At 39.6% G+C, this 24,878-nt stretch overlaps 1 protein-coding gene and 1 long non-coding RNA gene across 5 annotated transcripts in view; both read right to left on the reverse strand.

Moving 5' to 3' along the window:
• tubgcp3 (tubulin gamma complex component 3) overlaps positions 1–24,878 on the reverse strand; it is a 172,319-nt gene that overhangs the window by 4,738 nt on the left and 142,703 nt on the right. For all 4 annotated transcript variants that reach the window (XR_010329237.1, XM_064329869.1, XM_064329870.1 and 1 more), the window contains one exon: positions 17,006–17,137. Coding sequence is in view for 3 of the 4 variants with exons in the window: in XM_064329869.1 (XP_064185939.1) it covers positions 17,006–17,137 (132 nt within the window). In the remaining variant the exon portion in view is untranslated. The remainder of the gene's footprint in view (positions 1–17,005; positions 17,138–24,878) is intronic.
• LOC135252000 (uncharacterized) lies at positions 1,321–9,650 on the reverse strand. Its single transcript, XR_010329244.1, has 2 exons — positions 7,104–9,650; positions 1,321–7,058 (listed from the first exon to the last, which is right to left on the reverse strand). It is a non-coding gene; the product is annotated as an uncharacterized LOC135252000 (long non-coding RNA).

Below are 24,878 nucleotides of genomic sequence, written 5' to 3' on the forward strand. Positions count from 1 at the left end.
ATTCGGTGCTACTGCAACCAAAGTATGAGTTAAAAACAGAAACGCGTTGTTTTAGTTTCATTAGTAGGCGATACACGACAACTATGCCGAATACAGAGTTTCGCAGCGCCACCATTGTCATTCTGGTCGTTCATTTAACATGCACCCCCTCCCTGCAGTCTCATCTACAACTACACCCCCCACCCATGACATAATGGACAATATTGTCTATCTTGTCATTCAGAAAAATATTGTTTCACCACTAAAAAATCGTATTCCGTCATAGCAACAAGATAAACCCGACAATAGCCCTAAGATATGCCTATACAGCAGTGAAAATGCTGCTCACTGAATAAATAAATAAATGAGAAAAAGTTTTAAAAAATGATACCATGTCATTCTACAGTCAATATCTGGGACTAAATATTGAATAAATATACAGCCTTGCCATTGGTTTTACGTGTAGAGATGTCCCTTTTGAGACTGAGTGGTCACATATTGTCTTGGACAATCCGTTTGTGAAATATACGCGCATTTGTGATGCCTGGGTACCTTCCAAAATAGCTGTGTGTAATACTACACGTGTTGTTTACGGCGTTGTCACCCTTTTTAGTACAGTCTGGCTTGATTGACAATTCATTTATTCAGTAGGTGAGAGTATAAGCTTTCTAACGATGTATAACATGTCTAATTTTGCTTTTGGAATAGCGTTTTTTAGGTCAGCGTGACCAAATCGCATTAACTTACGTATTCACTCTGTGGTAGCAGTAAACGACGCTGCACCAAACGAAACGTGGTCAACGATTTTTAGTACTGTCTTGGGAAATACTATTATTATTGAGGACTTTTGGGCATAGCTGAGCCATATGTTTGCTGATAGACCTAGCTGACATCATTTTCTGGAGCAAAACAGAAGCGAATAAAACAGTATCATTGATTTACTGTCTCTGTCTCCATCTACTGAACATAGATAAGATTTCATCATTGCTATGTAAGTATTACTGCTCTAAATATTTCGGTTATATACGTTTTTTTGAAATTGAGTGTCTTTAAATAGGTTAGTGGTATTATATAATGTGGATATTTCGCACTGTAATGTATGCGTCAGTTAGTAGTGTAATAGTTTTTGTGAAGCATTCAACAGCGATGACGTGAGAGTTGGAACATTGCCAAAACGTGGTGGACGGTTGAAAATTGTTCTCATGTGGTCCTATCCCCATACAAGAAAACATACGAGAGTACAGAGTATAGAAATACATACAAGAGTTAATTATTACACATTTAGGTACTGTACCGCATTGTGTGACAATATTTTTGCATTATTTTTTTTTTTTTAATATTATCTGATGTTTCATCTTAAACCTTCATAAGGGGCTCATTTATATGCTTCATAATGGGCAAAAAACATCTTATTCATTTTTGGAGAGATTATGGATATGTTTCTGGACCCCTAGATATTTTAGACCACTGTACTTACGGAAAGCTTGTAATTCTCACTTGAAAATGATGCAACAGTGAGTTTCTTGGGTCAAAACAGTTGATTTGTAGTGAAATACGTGAATATGTTGTGATTTACAGCAATGCATAATTTAGACATTTTGGATAGATTTGGAGACGCTGGGTACACAGCTTAGTTTTTGCTCCATACATCTGTAGTAGTTCTACATATCCACCCTAAGATTTTATGAACATGTGGTCAAGAAGTTTTTTATCCAGGACATGTATAGTTCAACCTGCTGCATATATGGGATCTCTCAGTATTTCAGTGCAAGCAAAAAAAAAAAAAGCAAATTCTTTTTAGTTTTTTTGTCTGAACATTTGCCTTTGTGGCACTTTATTTCTTCTTGTAAATGGTACCACTGGCTTGCTACATTTAAGCCATTTTTCAAGTCTGTGATGCTCACATCTGGAGTTATAAAGCTTTAAATAGGGTACCCCCTAAATGGGCAAGGATTGGCAAGATTTGGCATGTGCCCAAAGGGGTTAATTAATGATCAGGAAGGATCCAAGGAGTGCTGACTACTTCAATATAAATTATTGGTTCAGGTCAATCTAAAATATAACACACATATTTAAGGTTATAGGTATATTTACCCTCTCTCCTAGTGAGCATTATGGTGACAGATCTTTTTTGGGAGGGCCAGCTTTAGTTATTGTGGGAATGTTTGTCAGCTACGATGTAGCGACAATAGATCATGCAAAATGCCTGTAATGTAATGTAATCTCCAGCACAAGTGTGGCATATCAATATGCTGATTAAAAGCCATGATCACTACACAAGTGTTCCTTATGATGGGGTCAATAAAAGGCCACCCTAAAGAGAGTTTTTTGTTGTTCAACACCATGACACAGATGCCTCAAGAGTTAAGAGATCATGCAATTGGCATGCTGACTGCAGGAATGACCTGTAGAGCTGTTGCCAGAGTAATGGGTGTTCATTTCTCCAGCGTCGTTTCAGAGATTTTGGAAGTTCGTCCAACAGGCCTCACAACCGCAGACCACGTGTAACCATGCAAGCCCAGGACCACCACATCCGACTTCTTCACCTGCGGGATCGTCTGAGGCCAGCCACACGGACAGCTGATGACACAACAGTTGATTGACACAACCGTAGAATTTCTGCACAAACTGCCAGAAATCGCCTCAGGGAAGCTCATCTGCGTGCTCGATGTCCTCACTGGGGTCTTGATTTGTCTGCAGTTCGGCGTCATAATGGACGTGAGTGGGCAAGAGCTCACCTTCGATGGCCACTGGCACACCGGAGAATGGTCTTCACTGATGAATCACGGTTTCAGCTGTACAGGGCAGATGGCAGGCAGCGTGTATGGCATCGGGTAGGTGAGCGGTTTGCTGATGTCAAGGTTTTGAACACAGTGGCCCATGGTGGTGGTGGGGTGTTGGTATGGGCAGGCATATCCTATGGGCAGAGAACTCAAGTGGCAATTTGAATGCACAGAGATATCTTGATGAGATCCTGAGACCCATTGCTGTGCCATTCATCCACTGCCATCACCTCATGTTTCAGCATGACAATGCATGGCCCCATGCTGCAAGGATCGATACACAATTCCTCGAGGCTGAAAATGTCCCAGTTCTTCCATAGCCTGCATACTCACCAGACATTGAGCATGTGTGGGATGCTCTGGACCGGCTCATATGACAGCGTGTTCCAGTTCCCTCCAATATCCAACAACTTCGTACAGCTATTGAAGAGGAGTAGGACAATATTCCACAGGCTACAATCAACAATTTGATCAATTCAATGCGAAGGAGATGTGTTGCGTTGCATGAGGCAAATGGTGGTCACACAAGATACAGATCGGTATTCTGATCATTTCATGGTATCTTCTTTTTTGGGGAATCTGTGACTAACAAATGCATATCTGTATCCCCAATCACATGAAATCAATATCTAAGTGCTTAATGAATATATTTCAGTTGACTGATTTACGTTTATTACCTTTGAACTCGATAAAGTCTTGCATTTATATTTTTGTTCAGTGTACTTTGTTCTCAAGTTAAGCTCATTTTAAAAGTCCTTGTATATTTGCAACTTCAAATACATACTGATTGTAAAATAATACTGTACATACTGTAAGGCCATGAAGGGAGCTGTAGTGGAAGGCCAGTATTTTCCATTCCAGTGGCTCCACCCCCTTCCAATTGCCAGCTCCGCCCCCTTGTTAAACCCACCTGAAAACCATTCTACCTAATCAAGCTCAGTGTAAGTAGGAGCCCATACAGCTGTGAAGGTGGGGGAGTTTGGAGTTTTCTTTGTGAAAAGACTGTGCGAGTGTTACAGATATTGTGTTGGAACCTGTGAATAATCTGTTTTCTGTCTGAGTGCCCGATTACCTTTTGACCCATTTTCTGTGTGAGGAACTGAACCGTGTACCGAACTGTGCTTGTTTTTTGACCACTCTTTTTTCTACAATTTGTCTTGTCGGTAAGCAGCTTAGCTGCCCGACTTTAGACAGGGCCCAAAAGACCCGTATAGTTAGGCTCACTTGGAGCTAGCGTTTTGTTTGTATTATTTTGTTGCTTGTTTTCCTGTTTTCAAAATAAAAGTTCCGGTTATGTTGATCGAGATAACCATATCCGTTCTTGTGTTTGTGTTAAATTATTGCACCCATCACCCCTCCCCGGTGGCGCCTCCTATCGTTGGGTTACAATAAATACACACAATACTTCATTATCCCCATGGCAACATTTCCCTAGCAGCATGTAACATTCACATTTATTAACAGACATTTATACCAAGAAACATACAATCATTCATACTACAGAAGGGGGACAGCGTAAATACATAAATACAGATAAAAAATTACACATATTGAGACCTCTTAAATAAATATAGAATCTTACAAACCAGTTCACACATGTTTGCCCCATTAATGCACAGTATGCTTGTACACACAGGGTCAAGTTACTTGAAAGAATTTAGGAAACATCAGGTAGTATTGTTTTGGAATACAGCTTGTTTAATTTGTCTGAGCTAAGGCAGGCAATATTATTTCATGTAACTTGGCGTAATTTTTTATCAATGTTTTAAAGGCAGGCCTAGATTTGAATGAATAACTTATAGACTGTGCTTTGTTTGTGAGAGTAACTTCCGCATTTTTGTACGTTGAAAATGTGTTTTTCATCAGGTATGATTTCTTGTGGTACTCTGTTATGAGTTAGTGATAATAGTAATTCATATAAATGTAGGCTGAGAGACATGCATACACATACATGCATGCAAACATGCATATTCTAGCTGAAAGAAACACATATGGATTCAAGCATTTTTCTTTTGTCGTTAGCAAGGTAGCCAACGTTAAACTCAGTGGAACTGTGTAGTGTGGGTGAATTTTATTTGTATTTCAGAAATATAAATTAGTTTCCTGCTTATACAGATGCAAAAGCAATAGTTCAATGTTTTATTTTTAATTACCCAGGAAGGCAGTGTAATGAGTGAGAGGTTTTCCTGAGTCCGGGGGGGGGATCGAACCTAACCTGTCGCTCATCTAAAAGTGTTGCAGACAGACACGCTATCCGGAGAGGGACTAGTGAAGAAGACATATGAATGTTAAAGTTTTTCTCTTTTAAACGAATGCACTTCTATATGTGTCATTTTGCATGTGCACCCGATGTTTTTATTGGCTGATGTACCTTAAATGTCCAAAGGGGAGACCCTATTTGTGGACATGGAGCATTTGTGATGATGTAATCAGGCAGAAAAAAGAAGAAGGAGGTGGACAGCTTTATTGTGTGGATGTGTGAAGTTGTTTGTGAATTCTGTCTGTTGAAATGAGGTCAGAATGTATGGAAATTATTGTTTTTAAGGGCTGAGTGGTCATTGCGGAGAACCCTGAAAAGTGGCAAACTCTCGATGCTGTGTAAGTATGGGGGCATGCTGCCTCCCCAAGGCATAACTTGGCTGGATGGCATACCGGCCATCCCAATCTGTCGTCATTTTCCTCCTCTTCTCTTCTACTGAGGCAGCCATTACAGACTATCTTTATCACCATCCTAATTAAATCTCGCTGCCCACGTCCGTGAGGTAATCACACTGTCTTAATGGAACCGACGCACATCTCAAGCATAGCATTTTGTTTTCAAGGAAAGGATAATTACTTGAAGTTAAAGCTAACCACACCATTTCATGGGTCATTAATCATATTTAAACTAATCTTATTCTAGACTTAAGGACACCACCGTAAACACATATATCAGATCGAGTGGAAATGATAGTATTTGTCACAATAGTCCTTTCAGACAAGACCTTACCGAGTGGTAATGAAATTACACGCGCTGTAAAAATGCCCCTGAATTTTATGCTAAGAATTTGTCAAATAGTGAAGGTACAAAATTGTAAACAGCTGAAATTTTTTGGTGAAACACCATAATACATTTAACATTTGTTAGATGAAGAAGTTCTGGAAACCCACTGCCATATGATGTTCAGTTTACAGCATCGACCTAGCCTACTTTATTATTAGAATAATATTCAAATGCGTTTAGTTTTACATACAGCTGAAACACGTGGGGGAAATTTCAATACCGGTTAATGTTGTATTTATTTAAGTTGAGAAATATTTATACAGGTTCCTCTTTAATTTACATACATAGCATATGTTGTGTTTATTTATCAAATATTGAAATTATAATAAACCAACATCAGACACAGCAAAAATTAAGGCTAAATTTGAAATGTGCAACTGTCTAATAAGCAGATGTACGTTGAGCATACTCGCTCAGGGAGCTAGCCGCACTCCTTTGCTACCGTGCGCTCACTGCCTTTTCGCCTTCAAACGGCTCATGCAGTTCGGCCTCTCTCAGTCTAAAGCTCTCTAATGTCTCTGAGATCAACATAACATCTGTGACGCATGGCAATATTGTGTACAACATAACACGACACAAAGAATGCGCTGACTATCTAAGGGCTATATTATAATTTAGACCTGACCGGTCTAAACATCTAAAATGCATTTTTAGCATTCCAAACTTTTACTCTGACTGGTCAGGCCCTATTAAATACACGATTAAGGACACGTTGCCTTTCCGTTGTGGGCATGATACGGCATCAGAAGGCATGTTTTAAATGGTTAGCCATTGTCATGTAGCAGCCACCCATCCACAAGTGCATCACCCTGAAAGACTGCAGGCAAAGATAAAATAGTACTTATCCTTATTTTTCTTGCCATAAACTGAATGATTAGTTTACAGGCTATTGAAGCAGTTGTCAGTCTGCTTCAAAAGTGAAAGTTACACGTAAACTCAATGTACCAAAAACAATGTGAGAACTGCAGGTTTTGTATTGCATGTCAAACAATGGTTCAATAGCTCTAATAGTAAATAGCAGTAGAGTATAAGTAGCTAGTAATGTTCGTATTTTATTACACAAGCATTAAATACACATAACTTATTAGTATCTTAAATAGTATTCGTGTTGGATTTATGTTGTCCTTGACTGGGTCCATTGAATTGAAACATTGCATGGAAATAAAAATCCACATCCCCAGAAAGTGCACTGTCACCTCCAGAACTAATAGAATGAAATACTGCCTTTGCTAATTATAATCAGGGTTCATACACTTTTTCACCAATGATTTTCAATGACTTTTCCATGACTTCTCCACAACCTTGAACTGAATTTCCATGACCAAAACAAATGACTTTATCTCAGCGGGACGATTTAAAATTATTTATTGTAACACTAAGTAAAATTAGGTCTGCATCTGAAACATATGGTGCCTCTCTAAATCAAATAAACACCAGACAGAAACACTTAGATACATTCTCTCATATTTTAATTCGAATAGTTTAACATTTTTGTCAATGTCTCAAACAGGGCTCGAAATTGCGAACATTTTGGTCGCATATGCTCCCGAAATTTAATCTGTTCGACCTCGAAATATAATTGGGAGCATTTGTGCGAGTGCAAATAATTGGCCTGGTGCAACCTTTTTTTTTTTTTTTTTTTTCTTTATCCAGTCGAACGTCTCTTTCGCTGTACATTCGCTAGCTAGTACACTCAGTATATGTGCCTTGTAAGCTGACGGTGACCCTTCTAACCAATCGTGAGCTTGACATTCTTACCTTTAATGCTGATTTTAAATTGGTTAATATTATTAGCCTTCAATCACTTCCTTTCACTGCACTCCACTGTCACGCGACACAGAGAGCTAACGCGTTGACTAATGTTACCTGAAGACAAAAGTTTATGTTCAATTTATTAGCGTTATCGAAAGCTGAAAAGTTGAAGCGAACGATTACGGCATTTTTTTTAAACGTTGATGTAATGTTTGGTGTAGCGACCCGGTTGAAACAGCTATTTTCTCCGATGCAGTTTACTGGCGGTTGATTTAATTAGCGGGATTAATGTGACAAGAAATGCATAACAATGAATGCATAACACGCAATTCCTCGAAGAGTCGACACATTTTAGGCGTGACAGTTTAACTGTTGTAAACCGTTCTATTATATTGTCGTTTTTTATCAATAAAAAATCTATTGCATATTGTTGGTGCTCCTTACATTTTGGTGAGTGCTCCTAACTTTTTGAAATTGGGAGCACCAGTGCTACCAAGTAAAAAAGTTAATTTCGAGCCCTGATATATTATTGAAGCTGCACTTCCCTGGCATATTGTCGGCACAGTAGGGCCTACGTTTACTAACTGCTACATCAGTAGAAGCCTGCCTGTAAACAGACTGAGCCGGACCGAATTAACTTCTCACACCACCAAAATACCGCGAAGGTTACGTGCCAATTTACGTTTTATTACTACGCTATACATACTATTTTTATGATTGGATTAATTAGTAATTATATTTGATGCAACTTTATCTATATTTCCATTACTTTTACAAAACTTTTCAAAAAATATTATTTTCCATAACTTTTCCAGGACCTGGAAATTGCATTTTACATTTCAATGACTTTTCCAGGTTTTTCATGACTTTTTCGTTGTTAGCTTGTTTTCAGCAGCTACTGCTCATGGTGAAGAAACCATGTAAACATATCAAAAGGCAGGCGTAGTTTTCAAATGCAGCCCTGGCTTTAATGTCAGTAGATTCAACATATTTGAGTGTGGCACGTCTCCCCTGCATAACAAAAAAGAAAAGAAAATGATCCTACCTTCAGAAATAAGAGTTACTCGACAGAGATTAAAGGGAGTGCTTTTTGATACAATTTGCATCCCTCGGATTCAACAGGTTAAAGGTATACTATGTGAAAATGTTTGGCCCTTGTAGACCCAGGTTTGAAAACCCCACTCACATCTTTTTCATCCTCAACCCCACCCACACCTCTGTTGAGGACGCACCCTCGAGCGCTACAAGCAAAATGTCAAGCAAAGAGATGAAGTGGTCAGACATGAAAATAGCATTTTTAGCAACATGAATGATTCCATAGAGATGGTAACATTAATTAGGCAATGTTTATAACGACTTTTACGCTGAGTGCATCCCTTCCCAGTGCGTGGGAACATACAGTAACTACTCCGTAGTGCCCGTGCAGCTATTTTGTATTTTTCCTTGTTTGGTATTTGGCTATTCTAGGCCCTGTTTCACAGAGTCAGCTGGATAACTGCACTGAGTAAAACTCAGAACTATCCAGACTCAGTCATATCCAGAATTGCCTTCTTTCAGCTGCGCAACTTAGCTAAAATGAGACATTTCCTGTCAGTCGGGGATGCTGAAAAATTGATCCATGCGTTTGTTACGTCTAGGTTAGACTACTGTAACGCCCTGCTTTCTGGCTGCCCTAATAACTTGTTAAAGAGTCTCCAGCTTGTGCAGAATGCAGCTGCTCGTATCTTGACCACAACTAAGAAGTATGAGCACATTACACCAGTACTAGCGTCACTTCACTGGCTACCCATTAAGCATAGGATAGACTTCAAGGTTTTGCTCCTGACTTTTAAAGCTCTGCATGGACATGCACCTGTGTACATATCGAACCTGCTCCTACCTTATAAGCCCACAAGGTCACTCCGATCTCAAGACGCAGGCTACTTGGTAGTCCCAAGAATTTCCAAGAACCTAAAAGGTGGTAGGGCTTTCTCCTACAGGGCCCCACTACTGTGGAACCAGCTTCCAAAATTTATAAAGGAGTCAGACACAGTCTCAATATTTAAATCTAGATTAAAAACGCACCTCTATGCTCAGGCTTACAATCAGTTGTAGTCTGAAGACAGGAGACAGAAGCCTGTAGTCATAGAGCTTTGTAGGTGGCAATCCTTTCCTTACTGTCACCTGTCAATCAATCAAGCTTTACATGGGCTGGCTCTTGATAGGCGGGTATGGTTGTCTACCCCTCATGACTGCATGGGCTCTCCATCCCTGTCCTAGTAGATATGCAGCCATATTCTACTCCTGGCGGGGTCCCCCCAATACATAACACTGGCACTTTACTCACTGTCTGCTATATTGCAAATTCCCTAATTGCCGTTTCCACCCTCTTCCCCACGCTGCCGGCGGGGCTCTTGCCCCAACCCTCGAGAGTGCTTCGAGAGTCGTCTGGTCTCCCCCACCTCTGCGGTCCAGCCCCTCCTTGGCATTGCCTCCATCCTGCCCACATCTGCCGCCACCTGCTGTTCCCCATCACCGCCACCCGGCCCCACCCATCATCTGAGCCACATCACATATCATATCTTGTGCATAAACTGGCTGACATGCTGGTCACCAGTCGGCACCCTGAGCCGACCAGAGGAGGATGGGTATCCCCCTTGAGCCTGGTTCCTTCCAAGGTTTCTCCCCATCTGCCACAGGGAGTTTTTCCTTGCCACTGTTGCCTTAGGCTTGCTCCTGTGGGGGTTTAGGCTAGGGTTGTCTGTAAAGCGTATTGTGACAACTGTTGTAAAATACGCTATATAAATAAAATTTGATTGATTGAACTCTCAAATCTGGAACATGGACTGGAAAAAGGTTGTTCTGGATTTTACTCCAATCAGTTATCCAGCTAACTCAGCAATTCTGCTTTGTGAAATATCCCCCTAGACATTTAGTTAGAATAGGGATTTTTAAACCGTAGACTTCAAAGTTCTTAGCAACTTTGTTAGTTTTTTTAGTGAAGTTGGCCACACGTAATGTTTAGAGCCCGACCGATATATGGCCATTATTTGACTTTTTTGACGACATCGGGATCGGCAGTTATGCCGCCGATGTGTCCCGATATTTTAATAAGTATAATAGTTGCTATTTACTAGAATTATCCAATAGAGGGAGCTCTGATACAAGTGTGAACTGCAGCAGCTGACGCGCTACTTCTCCAATAAGACGTTTGTCACTCGCGCCTCATCCAATATTCTCCACTGCAAGACTTGTCTGCACAGATTCGATTGCCGCAATAAAAGGTATGTATATTTAGTGAAAGTTTTTTTAATTAAATGCGTTTATACGACCACTATGTTTATCAATCCTCATTATCAAGCGAGCGAGCTAGCTAACATATTTGGTTCACTTTAGCAAGCTAGCTGGCTAGCAAGCCTTTATGAAGTGGCAGTGAGCACATAAGCAGCGTAATATCTACATTTCCAGAGGACATCGCTCTATTCTCAAATAAATAACCAGCCAAAATAAAATGGTGATTGAATGCATCACACATTTGTTTTTTTATCTGAGATAATGATATTAGCTACTATATGATGCTGTGTCAATAGCCAACGCGTTATTGCAAGCGAGTGTGTCATCTAGTCACGCGTCATCGTAGCAAGCTAACCAGACAGTAAAAACGCCGATAAAACACTTCTAACGTGGCCACGTTATCTAGTTTTGTCTTGATAACATGAGAGAAGGATTGCTGTTGGAGAAGTGAATCAACCAACAGTTAGCGCGGGTAACCTGCACGAAAGCGCATTGTAGTTTTTTTCACGTATTTCATCTAACGTTACACTTGATTCACTATGAAAGAGGATTAGGGTCACGTGAAAATTTTTTTTTGAGTTCTGACTTTAAAGTCAGAATTCAGAGATTTAAGTCAGAACTCAAAAAAAAATTGCACGTGGCCCTAATCCTCTTCCGTAATTCACTCTTTGGCTTCGCTAGATAATGTCTTACTCTTTGAGATCATGCAGTAGAAATAAAATAAGAAAATATAATTTATTTAACTTACTGAGAATATATAATAAGAAATAATGAGGCTGTGTCAATAGCTAATGCGTTATTGCAAGCGAGTGTGTCATCTAGTCACGTGTCAGAGCGCATTGTAGTTATTTTCACCACCGAATTCTTACGGACAGGGAAGCTCGGTAGATAGTCTTACTCTTTGAGATCACGTAGTAGGAATAAAATAAGAAAATATAATTAATGTACTGAGAATAGATACTAAGAAATAATAACAAATTAATAACACCAACAACAATAACAATAATATTAATACATGTTTGAAACTGGAAAACTGACTTTTTTAAATTCATTTTTTATAGATGGCTGGAAAAGAAAGGAGTAAAAGCAAGGTGTGGAGTTATTTTGATTTCACACACTTAAAGATGATGTTAATATATATATTTAATTTAATTTAATTTAATACTTTTTTTATCTAAAAAGTTCTTTGTGTGTTTATTTCTATTTTTATTTGTTTGCTTAAAAGTTAAATGTTCTTAAATATAGAAACTTTAATAAAATATAAGTTTTTCAAATTGATTTGAAAATGTTGCACTTTTTGACAAAATATCGGTCAAAACATAGGTAATCGGTGGGCTAGGACTCTCCAAAATCGGGATCAGCATCGGACCCAAAAATCTGGCATCGGTCGGGCTCTAGTAATGTTAGCTAGAGAGCATGCACGCTGCATTGTATTCACTTTCCCTGATTTAAATAAATACAGGTGAATAACTGAGCGAGCCAAGTTGCAATTGTAAACAGTAACAGCAGTTCCCATAGGAACATCTTGCTAGTAGAACAGAGTTTGATACAAAAGCTACCCAACCTCAGACATCTAGTTGCATAAGGTAACTAGCTAAAAGTAATGTTTGCACTCAACTGCCCCCCACATCGCTACTTGCAGCTGTATTTATTCTTCTTATTAATTTTCTTCCATTTCTCTCTACATTTTCACCCCTTTTCCATGATCAAAAACTCACAAAATCTGGCAGGCATGTTCGGTATTGCTGCCAATTTATTATGCATGACACACATTTAACTGGCAGGCTTCTTATCTGTTACAGGGAGTTTTTCCTTGCCACCGTTGCTTCAGGCTTGCTCCTGTGGGGGTTTAGACCAGGGTTGTCTGTGAAGTGTATTGTGACAATTGTTTGTGAAATGCGTTATATAAATAAATTTTGATTTGATTTATAGTGCAGTATGGCCTGTAGGGAGCACATTTAGCTAAATACTCACTTGCATATGCTCCATAAGGCCAAAATGTACTAAATTTGACTGGAACTTTCCCTTCAACAGTCCTGAGAAGCATGCCCCCATCAATGCAAGATTCTTAATCCCTTCACACAAACCCTCCAGTGGCCATGACATCGGCATCCTGCGATTGCCCAAATCAGACATTAAGCGCTCCTGCAAAAACGACTGATTGAAAGATTCGAAAAAACAAACTCCGAGTTCTAGCTTTTTTAGTATACAAATACACCACAACAATGATAAATATGGAGTTTCTAAGTGCCACCATTGTCACGCAGGTCCAATTAACAAGAACCCCCCTCTGCAGAGTCATCTGAAACTATACACCCCAAGCACCACACACAGGGCAATAGTGTCCATGGCAAGACAACATCAGACTTTGTTGTTGTTGTCTTGGGGATCATCTGAACCTTTCGGACGAAAGTCCTTCCTGAAGCTCAGTGTCCGTGTGGTTCCAAGATTTTTATATTTGCATACAATTGTTAGTACAGATGCTCATGGTACCTTCAGTTGTTTGGAAATTGCTCCTAAGACTTGTGGAGGTCCACAATTTTTTTTCTGAGATGGTATCAAGGGCAAAAAGGCAGTGGCTCTAAAGGTAGGCCCTTAAATACATTCACAGGTGCCAATTAACTCCCAGTTTACTCCTAATTATGACAATTGGCCAATCAGAAGCCTGTAAGTCATTACATCAATTTATGGAATCTTCCAGACTGTTAAAAGAGACACTCAACTTGGTGTATGTTAACTTTTGACCCACTGGAATTCTGATATAGTGAATTAAAGCTGAAATAAATCTGTCACTAATTGATTGTTTTAAAATTACCTCTGATGTGAACAAAGTAGATGCTCTAATTGACTTGCCAAAATAAATGAAATGTGCAGAGTTGTGGAAAAACTGAGTTTGAATATCATTAGCCTAGGTGTATGTAAACTTTTGGCCTCAACTGTATGTGTACGGTAGTTAAGCATACTGCACCGCATTGCGTCACAATGGTTTTGCATTATTTTTCAAAGAGATATCAATGTTAAATCTTAAACCATCACAAAGAGGAAAATTTATATGCATAATAATGGACAAAAATAATTTTATCCATTTTTGGAGAGATTTGGATATAGTTTTGGACCCCTAGATATTTTAGACCACTGTACTGACGGAAAGCTAGTAATTCCCACTTGAAAATGATGGAAGTGAGTTTCTTGAGCCAAAACAGTTGATTTGTATTTAAGTACGTGAATATGTTGTGAGTTACAGCAATGCATAATTTAGACATTTTGGATAGATTTTGAGACACCAGGTACACTGCTTAGTTTTTGCTTCATAGATCTTTAGTAGATCTAGGCTATATATCCACCCTTAGATTTTATGATCTTGCGTCAAGGAGTTTTTGATCCAGGACATGTACAGTTTAACATGCTGTATATATGCAATCTCTCAGTATTTCATTGCAAACTAAAAAAAGAGCTAATTCATTTTTTGCCTAGACAATTGCATTTGTGGAACTTTATTTCTTCCAAAATGTAATATAATATTGTGGTGTGGGGATGGCTGGTTTAAGCAGCCACACCTGCCCTGGGTCAAGCTAATTAGACCTGGCCAATTGGATAATTGGTTAAGAATTAGATAATTGGGCAGGCTAATTGGACCCGGGAGCAGGAGTGGCTGCACCTGTGCGTAGTGAGGTAATCAGTGCGCACAGGTTAAATCTGCCATCCCCACTCACACGGGGGAGCCTCTCTGTCATGACAGTGTTTTAACATCTGCTCCTTGGCGGTAACATCTTGCCAAACCCTTGCAAATAAATCTGGACTGTTGGAACATCATCTCCCTGTGTCTCTGTGCTGGAGGGCCCCTAGGAAAGCCACTTCGGTGGCCTGTGGCAGGCGTGTTTGCCACAAATATATACTCATCTAAGTTACTATTGTAAATGGTACAAATGTCCTGCTTCATTTAACTCCCAACTAGAGTTATAAAGCTTTAAATAAGGTGCCCCTGAAATGGGAAAGGATTGGGCAGACGTGGCATCTGCACAAAGGGGTTAACTACCTAAGCTTCATATACCTAAGCTAGTCCAGTTTAGCAAAAAAACAAAAACTAGAACTAAAAAAAAAAAAGGAAACTAATTTGTCACCATCCATAGTACTCCTTGGAAATTACTCAAGGCTTCAGTTCAAATCAACAGGCTCAGTGGATTTCTTTGGACTGGCCATGATCATGAAGCCTGGTTCCAATTAAACAAACTAAATTGTATTTCTGGCATATCTTAACTTCAAAACAAGTCAAAACTGGCCCCAACAAAATAGAGTAAATTCAAGGTTTAGATATGATGTATGGATCAATACCATTTTCTATGTTTTATTTTCATTTTTTTAAAGCTATTGCAGTTCTTCTGGCCTAAAATTAGGCTGTGGCATTCTCCCCCTATGAGAAACTTCGGACTTCCAATATGGTGCCTGACTTGGTTGCAAGGTGATTTCTAAGGGAACCAATACAAGCAATTTCTACAAGCATCTGCAGACCAATTATAATATAAATTTGGTGAAAAGCGCAGTTTTTGACTGCTTTGCTCGCAGTCCTCTCTCACAGTTCCATCCTCGTCCACTGCAGGTATGCTATACATAGTACCGTAAACACAGAGTTTGCTAAACTGATAATAAATTATTTAAATTGGCTAATCAATGAAAGCTAATTGTTCTGCTATAAATATATCTTAAAGATTTGGCAACTTATTGTAGATTGTCAGGTTAAAAGGCTGCAGCCACCATGACCCAGCCCACCCCTCCACCCTCTACCACCAGCCCCTGCCAAATTCAAAGTCCCTTCGTGCTTGCAGCTACTGGGAGTGGGAGGCTGACATGATAGCTAATTAGCTTGGTTCTGCATTCTGTTTATTTGAAGTCCTTTCAGCCTTCTGCTGTAAAGAATATGTAGGGAATGCTGAAAAGTGCCAAACTCTCGGTGCTGTATAGGTATAGGCTATTCTTTATTATAATTATAATTTATTCTTTACTGTCTTTTTTCTTCCAAAATAATCTAAAAGAACCAACAAGAGTATTAATAAAGAACCAGACTGATAAGCAGTACTGATAAGAGTAGCAGTATCAATAATATCCTAATAATACCAGTCTCCTAAGGATGACCAGAGGCCAAACTCACAGGTCGAGTGTTCTTTCACCTCGAGTCTGGTCTCCTTCTGGTGAGGGGGGAGAAAATGTGTACATAACTAACCTGCTCCTACCTTATAAGCCCACAAGGTCACTCCGTTCTCAAGGTGCAGGCTACTTGGTAGTCCCAAGAATATCTAAAAACCTAAAAGTAGAGGTAGAGCTTTCTCCTACAGAGCTCAAATACTGTGGAACACACTTCCAAAATTTATAAGGGAGTCGGACACAGTCAGAATATTTAAATCTAGATCTGTACCGAGCAGGTCCAACTGGGAGGAGTCCCTGAGGCAGATCCAAGATATGGATTCGCTGGACGGATTACATATCCCAACTGGTCTGGGAACACCTAGGGCTACCCCTGCAGGAGTTGACATTGTATTTTTTCATAGAATGAGTTTTGAAGGTTCATAATTTACAGCAACCTTACCTTATCGAGAGTGATAATAAAAATACACCATCTGGGCGTAAAACACTACCGCCAATCTTTGTGGTGCCTTTAGTCAGGATTTCTTGTAAGAAACTTACTCAAAAATACAAAAACTTTCTCAATTGTTAATCCCAACTCCCATCCCTTAACACATGACATGAATTAATTAGGAACATGTTATTCAAAAAATGTCACCTACATAAGGCAATACGTAGCTCTTACTGTCTCCATGATTCTGTGATATTGGCTCGTAGTAACAAACACCACCCCTTTCATGTGAACGTGCAGATAGCTTGAGCCAGAAATCCTGATTAGACAGAGAGAGTGCACAACCAGCGTCATGACACCAATTACTGTATCTGTGATTGCCATGGTTAGGATTTTCTGAGCCGGCTAACTTGGACTTGGCTAAACTACAATGTGCTTCTGTGATAAAAGCCCCCTGTTCAGGGTGCATTCCTGCCTCGCGCCCCAATGCACAGAGAGACTCCAGCCCCCTCAATATCCTGACCAGGAATAAGCAGGTTAAGGGATGAATGTTTGTGTTTGTGCGTGCTTGTGTGTCCGTGCGTGTGTGAGACTCTTGTGTTTTACCCTGTTGTTAGTGTCCAGCAGGCAACGGGTGATGATGGTATTGAGGAAGACCTCGTGGGCGGCGATGATGTGATCCAGATCCTGTGCATGCTGCACCTTATTCCATAGCTCATCCCAGGAGCACTCCAGGACCTACACGCACACACACACACACAGATATTAGACACACAAATAGACATACATACACACAGTATGTATAAACACAAGCATGCATATAGTCCATACACACACGCGCAAGCACACAAGGAGGTACATCATTTCAACGTTGGGGGAGGGAGACCAACTGTCCCACCCAATACAACATGACCATTTGATGTTTTGCAAAAAGTTGTAAGAGATGTGTCCCCACTGTGCCCTGTGCCCCCCCCCCCTCAAGACCTACGTCCATGGACATATACCCTGCCTGGCCAAAAAAAAAGTTGCTGTTCGGACTTAAATAAGCAAATACTTAAAAGCCTATGATTGGATCATTATTGCAGTGATTAATATGTTTCAGCTGGCAACAATTCTTTTAACCCTAACTGATGCAGTGTGTAGCTTCTCATTTATTAAACAACCATGTCAAAAGACGTATCCCGTGGTCGTGGAAAAGATGTTACTCTGTATCAGAAGGGGCAAATTATTGGCCTGCATCAAGCAACTAAGGAGATTGCTGAAATCACTGGAATTGGGTTAAGAACTGTCCGACGCATTATTAAAACCTGGAAGGATAGTGGTGAACCGTCAATTTCGTGGAAGAAATGTGGTCGGAAAAAAATCTTGAATGGTCGTGATCAGAGATCACTAAAACTCTTGGTGAAGTCACATCGTAAAAAAATCGACAGTAGAACTCACGGCTATGTTTAATAGTGAAAGTAAGAGCATTTCCACATGCACAATGCGACGAGGACTTACAGGATTGGGACTAAACAACTGTGTGGCCACAAGAAAACCACTTGTTAGTGAGGATAATCGGAAAAAATGACTTCAATTTGCTAGGGAGCATAAAGATTGGACTGTGGAGCAATGGAAAAAGGTCATGTGGTCTGATGAGTCCAGATTTACCCTATTCCAGAGCGATGGGCATGTCAGGGTAAGAAGGGAAGCGCATGAAGCGATGCACCCGTCATGCATAGTGCCCACTGTACAAGCCTTTGGAGGCAGTATTATGATCTGGGGTTCCGTCAATTGGTCAGGTGTAGGCTCAGCAACGTTATATGCTATTATTATTATTATTATTAGCTATATGCCCCCGCCCAAAGTTTTGAAGGGGAAAAAATGCCTTCTACTTATAAAATATGTTACGATAGTGGTGGCTACTACAATATTTTAATGTTCTTACTGGTTGCGTGATCAAATATTTGTGATGTGAGAGAATTATCTAACGTTTCTCATTCTCAAATGTAACCTTATTAGACAAGTACACAGGCAGGAGTAGTGGAGGCACGTGGAGCAGAAGAGCAGAGTGGAGCAGGAGTGCAGAGTGAAGCAGGAGAGAGGGCAGAAAGAGATGAGTGGAGAGGAGAGTGGAGGAGGACAGGAGAGAGGAGAGAAAATGAAGACTAAGCACATACTATCAGGCTGGGACCCTAAATGGGTAGACAAGACAAGGTTCCACCCATGGCTCTCAACCAGGCTGCAAACTTTGTCACTTTTTTTGTGCGTCGCTTTGGATAAAAGCGTCTGCCAAATGAATGTAATGTAATGTAATGTAATGTAACTTAGACTAATATACAGTGCCGTCAAAGAGAGTAGTGGGTCAAAGAGCCATTATGTATGAATAAATAGATGTCAATAAATATGTTATACAGTTTGTTTTGCAGTCAAGTGTCACTTTATTTCATATTTTTAAATGACCTAATGATATTCACTGCGACGCCAGCGGCAGGCGCGCACCACCCAGGTACAACAAAATCCTTTCCCCCCGCTGCTGAAAAAAATCCTAAAGGAAACACTGTTAGGTCCAGCCATATACTAGGTTTTTACCTGGTCTTGCTGAAACTGGCTTATTTATTAAAATCACTGCAATGGTGCGGGGCAGTAGGTGGTTAGAGCCACCCAATATTAAAAAAACAGGCCAAATAACACCCCCCCCCCGCCCAATAATATTGCGTGATAATAAAAAAAAATTATGTAATATAACATAGATGCCAATTCCATGATCCGTGATTAGAATACACTGATCAAGGAAGGCTGGGTGTAAGGCAGGGTCACGGAAGTTGCAGGTCTTGACTTTCCACATTTCTTCCCCCCCTCCATTTCCATGATATCCTTTTTGTGTTTTCTGTGATTTTGTGGTTTTGGATGATAACGGTCATTGGACTTTTGTTACTATTTTGCATAAATGCACGTAAGTGCTGTTTACATTTTTAAACAGGTTTTTTATTATTTTATTTATCAAAATGTTTGAAAAAGTACTTGCCTGAATAGCCTTTCCATTATTCTTTCACTTGTATTTTAAATTCTTAAATGTTATATATATGATTGGGTATCAATAGCTGGTTCCAAATTGGAACCGGTCCCAAATTTCCAAGAACAGTGAATTTGTAAAAAAACTATCAGATATGGCCTTGGAAGGGGGAAACAGTGAATTTGATTCAATATTATATTGTTTCTAAGAATGTGGCCTGCCCTCCCTGCCACAATCATCAAAGCAAATGTGATACCAAAAAACACGGGTCGGAGACCCTGTATGGCTATATTCCTAACATTTCCCCTTTAAGTTTGAATGCAATCAGATTTGTAGTGCTTAGATTATGGTCTTAGAGAGGGAAACAGTAAATGTGATATCATGTTATATTGTTTCTAAGAATGTGGCCTTCCCTTCCCTTCACGAGCATCAAAGCAAATGTGAGTGGGGAAATTCAAAATCCCCTGATACCCTAATCTAGGTAGATGATCTATGGGTCTCACCTCTGGCAGAGTTTGTCTCAGAAAAGACAAACCAGAAGAGACAGGACACCATTTCGGGGATCAGAGACCCTGCATGGCTACATGGCTACATTCCCTTTCCCTCTTCAAGTTTGAATGCAATCTTTAGGTAGGCCAGTCCTTGTCATAAATTAGTCTGAACCCCCTTCCCATCTCTCCTTCACCAAAACTCGCCATCACCCAATCAGGGAAAACATCCTCAAGCCATGCTGGGTAAGGCATTTAAAATGCATCATTTTTCCACCAAAATCACTTTAGCGCAAACCACGCCCCGTATTTGCAACAAACGATTAGAATCGATTAAAAAAAACATTTACGATTAATACCTGGTCAGATATAGGCATGATAACTGGTTCTAATATTCATTTCACTTTAACAATTGGTGTAACAATGAGGTGTATGGGGGAGGGGGGGGGAGAAAAAAATTACAAATGAAAACCATACGTAGAGTTGACAGTCAAGTCAAACCACGGCAGAGATCCAAGGAATTCTAGCTAGCTAGCACAAGTTAAACTATACATAGTGTAGTAAATTGAAGACCAAAATCTAAGCACAAACAAGAATGTAGTTGGCATCTTGCTCAAACATTTTCAAATAGCAAATCACGGTAGAGATCTAATGAATTGCAGCCAGCCAGCACGCGTTAAACTATACATAGTGCAGTAAATTGAAAATACCATACTTGGCGCTGGTAGACGAGCCAAATTTAATCAATCAGCGCTCTCGTGTTGACCAATGCAACTACGGGGCGTAGTTTGCGCCAAATCTTGTTGACTAATGTTGCAACTATGGGGCATATTTTGAGTATTTTTTTGGTTTGCGAAAAAAATGACGTATTTAAGATGGTCACAGGAAAAAGTTGTGTTGCGTTGGTTTTGGAGCCTTGGATAAGAAGAGTTTTTCTCTTTTTATTTAGGTGGTGGTTCCTCGATTGTGTGTTTTTAGCCGGTTTCCTTTCATTCTGTGGTGCTTAAACTGAAAGCGGGTGATACTCTGGAAAGTTAGCCTATAGCTTATCCATCTCTCTCTCTCTTTTCTGGTATTTCTAAATTAATTAAAAAAAAATATTTTGTGTAATGCCTGTAATTTAGAAGTAGTGAGCCTGCATTCAATAAAGAATGTATGATTTCAATGCATTAATCTAATTGACTGCTTTGTATTAAATTCAATTATTTAATCTTAAAACCTGATATTGAGCTTGTTTTGACATGTTGGTAGATTCCACCAGTTTTCTGTAGACTGAGCTATCAATGAATTTGGCGATTTAATTGATCATTCTAATTTTAAACATAATTATTAAATGAAATAAAAGATATTTGATATGTAGGTTATGTTAAGTGAGGGGTTCTAGCACGTAATATCACTTGTGTGCTGAACATTTTAACCTCTTAGCGCACAGCCCCTAGTGGTGGGCACGCCCGCGTGCCTAGATTACTAAAGTCAAACATTCGGTGCTACTGCAACCAACGTGTGAGATGAAAACAGAAACGCGTTGTTTCAGTTTCATTAGTAGACGATACATGACAACTATGCCGAAAACGGAGTTTCGCAGCCCCACCATTGTCGCTCCGGTCGTTCATTTAACACGCACCCCCTCCCTGCAGTCTCATCTAAAAAACACCCCCCACCCTTGACATAATGGACAATATTGTCTATCTTGGCATTCATAAAAATATTCTTTCACCACTAACAAATCGTATTCCGTCATAGCAACAAGATAAACCCGACAACAGCCCTAAGATATGCCTATACAGCAGTGAAAACGCTGCTCACTGAATAACGAAATAAACGAGAAAAAGTTTTTAAAAATGATACCATGTCATTCTACAGTCAATATCTGGGACTAAATATTGAATAAATATAAAACGTTACTGTTGGTTTTACGTGTAGAGATGTCCCTTTTGAGACTGCGTGGTCATATATTGTCTTGGACAATCCGTTTGGGAAATATACGCGCATCTGTGACGCCTGGGTATCTTCCAAAATAGCTGTGCGTAACACCACACCTGTTGTTTACGGCGTCGTCGCCCTTTTTAGTACAGTCTGACTTGATTGACAATTCATTTATTCAGTAGGCGAGAGTATAAGCTTTCTAACGATGTATAACATGTCTAATTTTGCTTTTGGAATAGCGTTTTATAGGTCAGCGTAACAGAAAATATTCTTAGCATCGCATTCACTTACGCATTCACTCTGTTAGCAGACGAATACGATGCACCTAACGAAACGTGTTCAAGGATATTTCGTAATTTCTTGGAAAATACTATTATTATTGAGGACTTCTGAACATAGCTAAGCCATATGTTTGCTGATAGACCTAGCTGACATCGTTTTCTGGAGCAAAACAGAAGCGAATAGAACAATATCATTGATACTGTCTCTGTCTCCACCTACTGAACATAGAGGAGATTTCATCATTGCTATGTAAGTATTACCGCTCACAATATTTCGGTTATATACGTTATTTTTGAAATTGAGTATCTTTAAATAGGTTAGTGGTGTTATATAATGTAAATATTTCACACTGTAATGTAAGCGTTAGACGGAAGTGTAATAGTTTTTGTGAAGCATGCAACAGTGATGACGTCAGAGCTGGAACATTGCCAAAACGTGGTGGACGGGTGAAAATTGTTTTCACGTTGTCTCATCCCCATACAAGAAAACATACCAGAGTACAGAGTATAGAAATACACACAAGTTAATTATTACACATTTAGGTACTGTACCGCATTGTGTGACAATATTTTTGCATTATTTTTTAAATCTGATAGCAATGTTTCATCTTAAACCCTCATAAGGGGCTCATTTATATGCTTTATAATGAACAAAAAGCATTTTATTCAATTTTGGAGTGATTTTGGATATGTTTCTGGACACCAAGCTATTTTAGACCACTGTACTGACTGAAAGCTTGTAATTCCCATTTGAAAATTATGCAACAGTGAGTTTCTTGAGTCAAAACAGTTGATTTGTAGTGAAATACGTGAATATGTTGTGATTTACAGAAATGCATAATTTAGACATTTTGGATAGATTTGGAGACGCTGGGAACACTGCTTAGTTTTTGCTTCATAAATAGTTCTACATATCCACCCTTAGATTTTATGAAGTTTTTGATCCAGCACATGTATAGTTTAACCTGCTGTATATGTGCAATCTCTCAGTATTTCATTGCAAACTAAAAAAGTGCAAATTCATTTTTGATTTTTTGTCTAGACAATTGCATTTGTGGCACTTTATTTCTTCCAAAATTATGAATATAAACTAATCTGTGTTAGTATTGTAAATTGTACAAATGTCTTGTTTTATTTAAGCCATTTTTCAAGTCTCTGTGGTGTTCACATCTGGAGTTATAAAGCTTTAAATAGGTACCCCCTAAATGGACAAGGATTGGCGAGATTTGGCTTGGCCGCTAAGCGGTTAAAAGAACGCAAAATTAGTTTAAAGTGCTAGTTCACGCAAACATTTGAGGTAACAGTACAAAGCAATTATTTATACGTTCACTGTACCCAGATAAAAAAATGGCTCCCTGCAGTATAGGCAACTTCAGGAAGCAGATGATCACTAAGCCACCCAACGATGGCAATTACACAATATTGTGCTAGTTGAGTTGCAAGGAGAAGCTACATGTTACCAATGTTAAAACAATCTTAAAATCCAAAGAAAGGTTTCAAACATACCGCGGTCTCTAACTGGGCGTTACTTCCTGTCCAAATGCGAATGCACACAAAATGAATGAAGGAGGAGTCATGATTTAAGGAGACGGAGCGATGTACTGAAATTGCTACTTTGGTAAGCAGGGTCCTAATGTCCTACCAGCAGGGGTCCTCAATCTTATCCAGAAAGGGCTGGTGCGGGTGCAGATTTTTGTCTCAACCAAGCAGTAACACACCTGATTCTACTAATTGAGGTTCTCAGCAAAGACTCTAGTGGTTGATTAGTAGAAGCAGGTGCGTCCTACTGGTTACAAAGCTAAGAATTAATCTGGTTTAAACTCCTCCATTAAAAGCAAGAGACTCATTGGACAAATCTGAGGCTAATATTAATTTAAAAAACAACCACCACCAGTATTATGGAGAACACCATACACAAAAAGTAATTTAGCTAGCTAGCTACAAACTCACTCACACTCAGCACGCTTTACTGTTGTAACAAAATACAAACCTGTCGATGTCTAGGGATAAACACACAATATGTGAGAAATGGGTGCCAAATTGCTTGCAAATTGCCAGAATTATTAAATGACTGACCCAGAAATCAAAAGCCTAACTTAGAAGCCACGTCCAACCCGTACCAGCACTTGTTTAACGAGAGCTTAAAACACGCATGCAAACTAATATACGTAGGCACTGTGTTATATAAAAGCATACCCTTTGAATGAGCCAAATATGACCCGGTTGTGTTCTACGCTCTCACAAACAGCGGCCTGACGACTGAGCTACCTCCACCTTAGTTTCAACATAGCAACTTGTTAGCAACTTACTTTTTTGTATTCGTATCCCTCTCCCCTCACTTTAAATCGGTTTCAACCATCCATCCATCCCATAGAGCGTCTATAGGAACTGGCGAGGCAGAAGTTGCAGGAACCAATATGGCGTCCAGTGCACCGCAGCTCTCGATTTCCCCACAGACTATAATGGAGAAACTCCTGCCTTTTTCTGTCAAACTAAGGGGTTCACAGTCACATTTTCAAAAAAGTTATATCCAAAATGCATATAAGAATAAGAATCCATGCGTGATTTTTCTTGACAGGAGTCAGTAATAATGTTATAGCCAAGTTGTTTTATTCAACACTAGAATCTGGTTGGTCAGCATACGACTCACCAGATTACTTTGATTTGTGGAACGCATACAACTGATGAACAGCCTACAAGGAACATGACCATGGTTGAACTTCCATGGTTGCTGAACTGCATATGGATCACAGAACTGTGTGGAGCAAGCTAGCACTAGTCAGTGTTGA

The sequence above is a fragment of the Anguilla rostrata genome, chromosome 3, assembly GCF_018555375.3.
Source record: "Anguilla rostrata isolate EN2019 chromosome 3, ASM1855537v3, whole genome shotgun sequence".
Taxonomy (NCBI): Eukaryota; Metazoa; Chordata; class Actinopteri; order Anguilliformes; family Anguillidae; genus Anguilla; species Anguilla rostrata.